Source organism: Oncorhynchus kisutch, linkage group LG15 (assembly GCF_002021735.2).
Source record: "Oncorhynchus kisutch isolate 150728-3 linkage group LG15, Okis_V2, whole genome shotgun sequence".
NCBI lineage: Eukaryota > Metazoa > Chordata > Actinopteri > Salmoniformes > Salmonidae > Oncorhynchus > Oncorhynchus kisutch.
In genome coordinates, this window is record NC_034188.2 from 65,069,755 (window position 1) to 65,081,414 (window position 11,660).

An 11,660-nucleotide genomic window follows, 5' to 3' on the forward strand; every position below is an offset into this window, starting at 1 on the left:
AGGACAGGAAACATTGTAGCACTGAGTGAAATACTGGAGAGGGCAGGAAACATTGTAGCACTGAGTGAAATACTGGAGAGGACAGGAAACCTTGTAGCACTGAGTGAAATCCTGGAGAGGGCAGGAAACATTGTAGCACTGAGTGAAATACTGGAGAGGACAGGAAACATTGTAGCACTGAGTGAAATACTGGAGAGGACAGGAAACATTTTACAACTGAGTTTATAGGATGAAGTATAGTGAATGAGCTGGTAGTTCAGAATGACAATAATAAATATCTACTGTAATAAATGATGTATACTGTATATACTGGCAAACAAATAGCTTGAATGAGCAACAGATTCATTAAACCCATTTTAATAGTAATCGATTTGTTGATAAGATTATGTGCCTTCAGTCTACATTTGTTCTGTTGTATAGCCATGGTGCCAAACCTTTACTTGATTCAATTGAAGTTGAATTCCATTTCAGAGAAAAGAGAACATACATGTTTCAGTACTGTTCAACCTAAATGCACAGACACAAGGATCTGTGTCAAACAAAATTACAGTTAAATAAATAAACACAAACAAAATACCAAAAAACGAAATTAAATTAAACATTACTGTATATCAAAACAATGAATGAAATGTTCTTAGTGTATGAACCATCCCTTCTGATGTGTCCAAAAAACGAAACTAAACAAATGATAAGAGTTTAAAGTTTCTATGCTATGCAAAGTCATCTGAATCGTTCACACTCGCTACCTGCGTTGACATACCGACGGAAAAAGTAACATACAGTGTTCAAAAGTCGCCTTGTGACCCAGAAGGGAATATGTAAGTTAACTAAGTACCAGGTTTAATTACATGTGTTAACTGTACTTACTAAATGACATGTGTTAACTGTTCTGAGATTAGCATGGCAAAAATGGAAGGTATAACAGTGTCTCTCTGTTGATGGCACTAAATTAATGGCATAAAGTAACACCGTAGGCTTATGCATATAAATATCTAAATCTGACACACCTCAAGGTGTTTGGGTTTGCCAGGGCAAGTGATAATATCTGACACCAAAAAATACAATTTGCTGAGTTTTAGCCCATTACGATCAGGATAATACATCTAATAAAATCTAGAGAGCATAGCAGCAAGATAGAGAACCACATCCTCAGCAATATATATTTGGATACATGGTTAGCTCAGAGGATGTGAGATGTACAGAGTGGGTTAAAGACTATAGGTGGCTTCCCAAATGACACCATATTACCTATAGTGCATTACTTTTGACCAAGACCAATAGGGCTCTGGTAGGGCTCAAAAGTAGTGCAATATATAGGGAATAGGGTGGCATTTGTGACGCTGTTAAAGTCCTAGATCATTTAGATCCATTATTTTGTTGTGGTGGAAATCATTCAGTTGGGACATTCAGCCCTCGGTGGTAAATAATGTTAACAGTGTATGACAAATGACTCTCCCTGTTTGCTTCAACCTGAAGTCCTAAACGCCAGCTATTATTGGACGAGCGTTTGCATTACATTGCATGAGCAGACATGTGCACTCACTGCACTGGTGTCATACAAGTTTGTGTAGATCTAAAAGCGCGAGTGGGTTTTTAGTGTGTCCTTGTGATTCTCTGTTTGCATACATGGTTATTGAGGATGCCTATGGAGTATGCTGAATCAACTATTTGAAGTGGCAAAGGAGACACACAAGAATAGCATACGAGCAGCACACAAGAGGTTACAACATTCTATCTTAAATACTTTTCTTTAAAAAGCTAAAGTTGACTTATTAGTGACAACACAACAATACACTCGACCACCATGGAAATGGTGCATTTATCATTTTGTCATATTATTTTTTTATTATCATAGTTAGCTCGTTTCTTGTGCAACTGCTACATAATGACTCACATTCAAGATATTTGTCACTCAGGAACAGCTAAAAGGTATAAAAACAAACAAAAAATGTATACTGTCAGAAATAAATTGTGGTCCATGTTGTGAATTCATAACAGAAACACAGATTCTGAAAACTTCACCATTGTTCAAACGGGTTAATAACATGACAAAATAAGTACTCAAATATAGTTCAAAGAACAAAGTATTTGTTTTACAATGCCATTATTATAATTTAATGTGACAAAGCCATTATTATAATTTAATGTTACAAACACCAGCTGGTAAGATTAAGCAATCACTGGTGTTTTTCCCACTTTTTTTCTTCCATTAACAAATTAAATACACATATTGCATGCCACTATAGCAATGCTCATAACATATACATTTTTTACGATCACCGTTTTGGTATAGCAAATATAAACAAAATAAGAATAAGTTATAAATAAGAAATAATCAGACAAAGCCTATGTTTTCTCAATCTTATGAATACTTAACACCCACAGTATAAGTTAATAAAGTCAAGCTACTGTATGTTTCAATACATCACCAGCATGCACAATACTGAATAATCGATATTATTGTAGTAATCATCTTACACTGAAGAAACAGTATAGTAGGCAAGTGCATTTAATAAAACAAACACAGAAGTAAACCACAAACTCTGCAGCTGCTTGAAGATCATGTTTCTGTTTTAAACGGTCTCTGCCTTTAGATAGACTCTATTGGAGATAAAGCTATGGTTCCAGTATCATATTTAGAGCAGTCAGAGGACAGTCACATTGGATTTAATGCCAGATTCGCCTAAAACTAGAAGTCATGTGAAAGAGGAAATTGATGAGTATTTTCTCCTTACCTCATTGCCATAATTGGCATTAACTTTACAATAAACAACTAACCTTTACAAAACATCTGCATTGTACTTTTTGTAGTTGATTTGGTCAGATTAATACTTTTAGCTTTCCTGCACTCCCTTCAAGAGTGAGTGATATTATATATCATAGTGGCTAGAAACTCGTGATGTCACAGAGAAGCACTTTGCAGGACCTTTTGTAGCACCACAGATCATAGAAACGCGCAGTTTCACATATGTGGACACTGGTTTGGTGCTGGAGATAATGAATATGAGGTTGAAAAGTGGCCGAGTTGACCTTTAAACTAGTACTGGAACCATTGCAAGCTATTTTTGTGAGGCACTCTCACTCAAGTGTTTTTTTTTCCCTTCCTCAAGTGTCTGCATCTCTATCATGCATAAACCTAACTAAGCAGCTTCCCTTGGTACAACGACACCAGTCCTTATGCCAGTGTGAGGCTGCCAAACCAATCCAACAACGACCACTTCAGGCGGATTGACTGACATTTCAGTGGTTTTGGCAAACGTCAAAGAGAAAATCAAGATGGCAGCCCTTTCAACCATTCATATATATTTCTATATATATTAAACTAAGATGTAACCTCCCCTCTCACCTTTCTTTTGATTCTTTTCTTTTAACACATGGAAAAATAAAGAACTGCTGCGGTACGATCATCAGCAAAAGCGGCTACCAAAGCCCACTGGCCCTTCATTATATATTTTTCTAAGTGTGGTTTATTAATCTTTGTTACCCTCCCCTCCCTCATCATCCTGCTGGTCACTTGTCCACAGTGTTAAGTTGTCTCGGAGCAGCTGCATGATGAGAGTTGAGTCTTTGTAGGAGTCCTCGTTCAGGGTGTCCAGCTCAGCAATAGCGTCATCGAAGGCGGTCTTGGCCAGATGACAGGCCTGCTCAGGGGCATTCTGGATCTCGTAGTAAAATACAGAGTAGTTGAGAGCCAAGCCGAGGCGGATGGGGTGGGTGGGCTGCATGTGCTCTTTGCTGATCTCATGGGCCTCGTTGTAAGCCTTCTCTGATGATTCGATGACGGTGGCCCTCTTCTCGCCCGTGGCCACCTCAGCCAGGTAGCGGTAGTAGTCGCCTTTCATCTTCAGGTAAAATACCTTGCTCTCGTGCTGCGTCTCGTTGCAGTTCTTGATCAGGTAGTTATCCAGAAGGTTGAGCACGTCCTGACACACAGCCTCCAGCTCCTTCTCAATCTTCTCCCTGTAGGCCCGAACCATTTCAATCTTTTTCTCATTTCCATCTGCAGAGGTCTTCTGCTCGATGCTAGAGATCACCCTCCAAGAGGAACGGCGGGCCCCCACCACATTCTTATAGGCCACAGACAGGAGGTTCCTCTCTTCGTTAGATAGGGCCTCATTCAGCTCTGTTACCTGAGGAGGGGACAGAGCAGTGGTCATAAATGCACTATCTGGGCAGTGATTTAGGAAGCTGTATAAGACAGCAAATAAACCCCTATATTATGCATTCATGAATGTAAACAGTTATCTTTCAACAATATCACGTACAGAAGGTGTGGTTTTACAGGAAATCATATCAGAGCATTTACTGTACTCTATGTCACAACCATATACAGTATCATACCTATAATATCTACTGTACAGTATGTTGTTCTTGGGAATGAGCAAGATTCAACTAATCATGTGCAATTCCCAGTTTCCATGGCAATCAGCCCATTTAGTGCACCAGTAGCTCCAGCTGTCATGTGGACAGCTAATGCTAGCAAGTGGAGAACCATATTCAAGATAGTGAGAGAGAGTGGGGGTTGGGACTGGAGAGGGGGCAGAGGATTGGAGGTAGCTATGTTCCCACGAGGAATCCAGGGGCAGCTGCAGTGTAAGTGTAGACGGTCAGTTGATCATCGCTCTGGCAGTTCATGTGTCTCCCTGACCTTCTCCTCTGCTTTAAACTGACCTTTTCATCTGTCTGAAACCCCATGTAATGCTATCACCCAGGACATGCTTTTCACCTACTACCTGACTCTATACGTACAGGGTAGGACGTAACATGTTAATTAATCCCAGGAATGTCAAATAGTGTACTGTAAAAAGCACAATTGATAAGTAACCTTGAACTTTTAATGTTGTAAAACCTGACTTGGTCTAAATGCTACACCTCATTCCACTAACCTACAAGGTATTTAGTGGCTCTGACTGAAAGACATTGGGTTGCAAATTACAATAAGTAACCAAAAATATTCTCAACAGTTTAACCCACACACAAATGTCATATACAGTATTTTCCCTGGGTCATTCCACAAATTCGGTGCCTTTTGAGATGTGTAACCTGGTGGAAAAAAATATTTTGATTTCACATACATTCTGTCATAAAGAGCACATGTTTAACTTAATAAAATTGTTTAACTTAAATGAAGGAGCACTTGAATGCACGTATATGTTTTTCATTGTTAAAACATTTCTAGTCTGTATATCTATGGGTAACAGGGTTAACGTGTTATGCTCAACCCACTCTGTTTCCACCACAAAACACTAGAAAATGGCCAAAATTAGTAGAGCCAGCTCACCTGCTTTTAAACTATGATTTGACTATTAGATGTTCAATGTTTATTTTATTTTTTATTTTCTCTTTAATTCTGCATTGTTGGAAAAGGACCCATAAGTAGCATTTCACTGCCAGTCTACCTCATTTGTTTCTTTTGAAAACATTTATTTGAATTTGAAATTGAATATTTTCACCATATTAAAATGAGAGGTCAGTTCAGGGACAGGTGTTTTTTTTTTTTTTTTACCTTAAAATGAATCACTAATCACATGAAATAAAGAATAATATTCAGAAATTACTTTTTCAAAACAACAAAATAACTAGGGCTATAGAATGATGGTGAAATTCTGAAGTTAAATGATTTAAAGTCATCCTGGAAGTCACAGAGGGTGAATTATCCATGTGGTCTATATTAAAGGGCACTTAATTTAATATTACAGGCTTTTAAAATGCAATATTGGTGCATAATTTCTACTTAAAATATCAAAGGGATGCAAAAGACACTCATTTTGTGGAATGACCCCCCTATCTTGAATATCACATTAAGCGCAACTGTAAAGACCTGAGACGCTCCGTACTATATCACTTCCAGTCCACTTCCGGATAACCTTACATCGATAAAACACAAGTTTTTTTTTAAATCTCCATCTAAATCAATATCGGCTAAATAATTAGATGATCTAGATTATAACTATAAGAGGGAAGATACAGACAGCACAAGGCTACAGTATAAATACAGCTACAGAGGAAATACAGCTTAATGGGTGGCCCATTCTAGCAAAGTGCTCTCTCTCATTGAGAAGCTAATATTTCTCTTTTCTGGTGAGCTGATGTGACATTCCCCTCCCAGCCTGATAGAGGTGCAAAAAGAATGCGGCTGATAGGTGACGTCACAGACATCGTGTACATGGATGGCAGAATGCTTCTTAGCAGGCGTTTTTCCTTTCCAGCTTTAAATGCAAGAACACACAATTGACAGCCCAAATGCCATGGTATTACTAAGCAAATGTTCAATTACTATCTGATTGTTAGTCCATCTTGATGGATATGTAAGAAACATAAAGGCCAGAGAGTGCAAAAGACTACAAGTGATGTTGGAAAAGCCAATCATATGCATTACTTGTAGGTGAATCATCATTGTACCAAAATGCTGATGTCAGTCAATATAAATAAGAGAGGCAGCCTACCATACTGATCTGAATACCTAATTGCCAGCCCAAACAATTATTGACGGGCTGGGTAAAAATCTGTTACGACTATCCTGAACACATTATGCTACTGTAAATACATTACATAATAAAATAAAACAAATGCCATTCAACGCATTCACTGACAAAGCAGCACTGCTTATAATTGCATCTTACTGCATTGATGCATTAACTTCTGCAAACATGTATGCAGAATAATATTGTACTGTACTGTACTGGTCAAGGTGAAATCAGAACATAAAATTATACCTCTCATTGCTTTTTCCTGCCATCAAGTGAACCCTGGCTGCAGTGGCAAGGGATTTCCCATTGGAGAGGGGAACGAGTACACACCCCTACACTGCAAAAAGGCCCAGTTCTGACTGCATGGACTGACCCAGCAGATTGCTTAAAGGGAAAGGAATCCCACATGCACACATCACTAAAATGCCATTGCGTGCAACCAGAAATCTGCAGGAGAAATAGATCTAAATTACGCAGCCGATGAGACAGAAAGTGTTACTAGGTAATAATAATAATGGTTAAGATGTCAGGAGGAGACTGGGCATTTAGGTTTAGGGCCTAATGACAATGCATTTTTCACACAGTGTGAGACCTGTATCAATAAACCAAACAATAATGTAAATTTCATTAAATTGCTTTAAAGAACACACAGCTTCACCCTATCCATATCCAGACATACAGTATGCCTAGAGAGGCAACTGCACACGTTGACAGTGACACACAATGCGACATACAGGTGCAATGCAGAATGATAATGTGATCAAGTAACTTAATGTAGCTCAACTACTGATAACAAAAGGACCAATATCCAATCTGATCATTGACTCACTGCAATACGACAAAATACAGAACATTCTAGAGAAAATTATGCTGCCTCCTACATTTGTTTTGTGAAAAGAGCTGGAAACTGAATAACCATTTATTCAGAGAACATCTGTAGCCTCTATTAACAGACACATATATATATATTCAATAGGAGGACAGATTTAACTCAAAAATATACTTAAAAAAAATACTATTATTACTAGGCAATTATATAATTAAATCTAGATATTACAGGGAGAATCGATCAATATTCGAGCAACCTCACATGGCACAATCCTAAAGACCAATTCTAACTGATCTGAATTTAACAAATCACATGGGGAATTAAGTCCCACTGGGCATACATTAAATCAACGTTGTTTCTACGTAATTTCAATGAAATTACGTTGAACCAACGTGGAATAGACGTCTGTACCCAGTGGCATAGGACACATTTATCACATGCAATTTTATAACGCGAGGAACACGTTTGACAGAGAAATCAATGTTATTTGGTGCCTCTGAATACATTTCGTGGTAATATTACTCCACTGCATTTCTTTTAAAGACACGAAACTGGCACCGCCCAAGCACCGCCCAAGGAGCGTTCAATAGCATACATTGATTGCCTTTCTTGAATGTTTCTTGAATGTTTGAGCTCCACATGTAGGCTATTCTATTAGTTATAATTAAACAGTGATTGCGCCCTATGAAACAGACTTGATATTCTGAATGGTGTAGGCTAATATTTCAATGCAGTGTAGTGATGTCTAGGATTGCTGGCAAAACCTTTACATAATCTAATATCAAAATGTTACATTTTTATACACATCACAACTCTAGGAATGGAATAAAATATCTAAATAGAGATAATTCATATTCATTAGAATTACATTGTAGAGAATTCAATGTTTCATTGAACACCAAATCATCAGTCCTTATTCGTAGGCTATTCACATGCAATGGTTTTGGAGACTTACCGATTTCATGGCAGCTGCCATGTCATCATATCTTTCAGCCTGTTCAGCCAGCCTGGCTTTCTGCACCAGCTGCTCGCGATCAACCATTTTAATATTTGGTTAGTGTGAAAGTTATTCTATAGGTTTTGGGATAAAATTTTATGTCTACTACTTGCAATGCCGTGAAATTCTGTGCGAACTTAGGCTGCAGCTGTTCTGTGCAGTCTGTGCTAGTGCCGACGGGACACCCTTTCTCGTTCCTCACACTTTCCCCCGGCTGCGTCATCACTCAGAAAGGTGGGTGTCTTGCTACTGATGTAACAGTCCTTACATGGGAATCCAGAGGTACTGCATATCTGGGATGAGAGCGAATCAGATTTCCTGTTTCATTCCCACTAGGCAATCAATGAGGGAAATTTAGTCCAATAGGACTCCTTGGTGATTCTAAACCTAACCCTTACCCTAACCAATAACCAGCCATAACCTTATCCTTAACCATAATAACCCTAGTCATAACCCTAACCCTAGCTTCAACTCCACACCCCAGCCTAACCCTAAACCTACCACTACCTCTATCTAACACCTGTCACTGAACAAACCACTCACTGTTACCAATGCAAAGGGTGACCTCTCCTGGGAAGATAAGCTTCATACAACTATTTGGCATTACTAGTGTCACAACTTGATTGTGCTACCTGTTTCTTCTGAGAAAATCAGATACTATTGTTGCAACCCAACTGGAATTATCAGGTATCCTCCTTATTCATACTCAATGGGTGTGGAAAGTCCCAAATGCAACCCTATTCCCTATGTAGTGCACTACTGTTGACCAAGTAGTGCACTATATCACACACAATGTCAGTGCATTTAAAGCACATTTCTGCAGGGAGATGGAGTGATGGAGAAGCGACCTTCTGCTTGCTGTACCTTAAGTCCAGCAGCACCAATACAATGAGTCAGTCAGAACACCCTCTGCTGGTACAGCATGGTACAAAGTCATGACTCAGTGCAAAGGATGGATGAATCATCACGGCCAGTGCTAACTCCTTGCATTTGCGAATCATTAAGGGGTGAATCCCAACTTCCTATTGATGTTAATGCAGTGAAAATCCTACCTACGTGGAAGTTTAGGATTCACCCATAAACTTCATGTATTTGACATTTTTTGACATAGTTTCAGAGTACTATAGGTGCAGGTAGTATGCTTTTGTCAGTCACAAATTCTCAATATTAGCTGGATAGGAGTCCTACATGTATTGTTGTATTGGGGACAATGGCGAACATGCATTCTGCAGAATCAGGACACTGTTGGTTCACACCTGGCTCCAGTTGGAGGGACAGATCAGCTAACTAGTAAAGATGTTCCAAGCTGATTAAGGTATCACAAACGTCAGATGATTATTTTCTGTCTCTCAGCCCTTCAATGTAGGACGGCTGCAAAGGCACCAACGCTTCCCTTCTTTCTTCTCTCTGCCTGCCTTTCTCTCACTCTTTCTTTCTCGCACTCTCTCTTCTTTCTTTCTTTCTTTCTTTCTTTCTTTCTTTCTTTCTCTCACTCTCTATTCTTTCTTTCTTTCTTTCTCTCACTCTCTATTCTTTCTTTCTTTCTCTCACTCTCTCTTATTTATTTCTCTCACTCTCTCACTCTCTCACTCTTCTTTATTTATTTATTTCTGTCTCTCTTTCTTATGGAGATAGAATACTGCCATCTATCCTTCTCTCTCTCCCTTTCACACTCACTCCCCTCTCTCCCCCCTTTCTTTCCTTTCCTTTCCTTTCCTTTCCTTTCCTTTCCTTTCCTTTCCTTTCCTTTCCTTTCCTTTCCTTTCCTTTCCTTTCCTTTCCTTTCCTTTCCTTTCCTTTCCTTTCCTTTCCTTTCCTTTCCTTTCCTTTCCTTTCCTTTCCTTTCCTTTCCTTTCCTTTCCTTTCCTTTCCTTCCTCTCCTCTCCTCTCCTCTCCTCTCCTCTCCTCTCCTCTCCTCTCCTCTCCTCTCCTCTCCTCTCCTCTCCTCTCCTCTCCTCTCCTCTCACTCAATCACTGTTTCCACACTCTTCACCTTAGTTTCAACCCCTTCCATTTGTCAAGGCACTGGTGAGAGACATAATCTGTTGCTGACCTAAGTTCAGAGAAGGAAGTTGAGTTGAGTCTCAATATAACCTTAAAACTGTCTTGAGTCAATTTCTGTGCCCCTGTGGAAATCAAATCAGCATAATAAAAAAATCCCCATAAATATCTGTCTATTTAAGCTCGAGATATCAGTTTTTTTGCATGGGCTGCGTCTATGACCCATCTATGGAAAGGTGAGTCTCTCATGAACACGTACATGTCGGTTGTTTTGCTCTAGGATGCCCACAAGACTCGCCTAAAGATAGCCCGGTGACATGTATGATTGGAAGTATATATGGAAGTAGTTTAGCCCCTAAAAAAGCAATTAAATATGTGTAATTAAAAAAAATGTTTCCTGATCATTCTTGTATCTCTCAGATATAGGACAGACACTTCAAAACAAACTTCCTTTCATTTTTTTGGAGGGACTAACTGTTTTTCCTTGTATGAATGTGATATTCAATGTGTTTCTATGGGCTAATAGCAGTAATGTCAAATTCAATGTTTCATCAAACCATTTTTGTCTATATATTTTTATATCTAAAGGGGTCCTAAAATCCTTAATCAAATACACTCAACAAAAATATAAATGTAACATGCAACAATTTCAACAATTTTATTGAGTTACAATTCATATAAGGACATCAGTCAATTGAAATCAATTCGATGACTGGGAATACAGATATGCATCTGTTGGTCACAGATACCTTAATTTAAAAAAGTAGTGGTGTGGATCAGAAAACCAGTCAGTATATGGTATGACCACCATTTGCCTCATGCAGCGCAAGACATCTCTTTCGCATAGAGTTGATCAGGCTGTTGATTGTGGCCTGTGGAATGTTGTCCCACTCCTCTTCAATGGCTGTGCAAAGTTGCTGGATATTTGGAACCAGCTGTCGGGGTTCTTGCTTTGGAATTATATTGAATTCTGCTTATATCATGCTATACCTCAATAAACACAAAGTTCAAATGCAGAGACTTCGAGACCATTAATTGAGTGCTTTTGAAGTGACAGGTTGGCGCAAAATCGCTGCTGCGCTTTATCAGCACAATGGAGAGCGCCCTGTACACTAAAGCAAGGCCTTTTTGGTAATGGATATAGGCTGCAATTCACCTATTACAAACAGCCTATGTGAATGCACCTGTACACACAGCTGTCTTACCAAAATAATGCAAATGCTGAAAGTAGTAGCCTAGTTACTCATGCATGCTAACGAAAATACTGAATAGCAGTTTGGCTTAGAACTAGAACACTAATGCAAATGCCAACGAATGAATGTGAACAGAACAAAACAGAAGTACCAAGTAGGCCTAGTTAACT

The 11,660-nt window shown here is 38.9% G+C and overlaps 1 protein-coding gene across 1 annotated transcript; it reads right to left on the bottom strand.

Moving 5' to 3' along the window:
• Window positions 1-341: 341 nt before the first annotated feature.
• On the bottom strand, window positions 342-8,557 carry ywhag2 (3-monooxygenase/tryptophan 5-monooxygenase activation protein, gamma polypeptide 2). Its single transcript, XM_020503223.2, has 2 exons — window positions 8,255-8,557; window positions 342-4,130 (listed from the first exon to the last, which is right to left on the bottom strand). The coding sequence occupies exons 1-2, from the start codon at window positions 8,339-8,341 to the stop codon at window positions 3,471-3,473; spliced, it is 747 nt and encodes a 248-aa protein (XP_020358812.1). The 5' UTR covers window positions 8,342-8,557; the 3' UTR covers window positions 342-3,470.
• Window positions 8,558-11,660: the final 3,103 nt, after the last annotated feature.

Bases quoted from the DNA above. Each gene is read 5' to 3' on its own strand.
- ywhag2 (XM_020503223.2), bottom strand. From the start codon at position 8,341: ATGGTTGATCGCGAGCAGCTGGTGCAGAAAGCCAGGCTGGCTGAACAG. The intron at 4,131-8,254 runs GTAAGTCTCCAA...TCCCCTCCTCAG, and splicing joins TGGCAGCTGCCATGAAATCG to GTAACAGAGCTGAATGAGGC.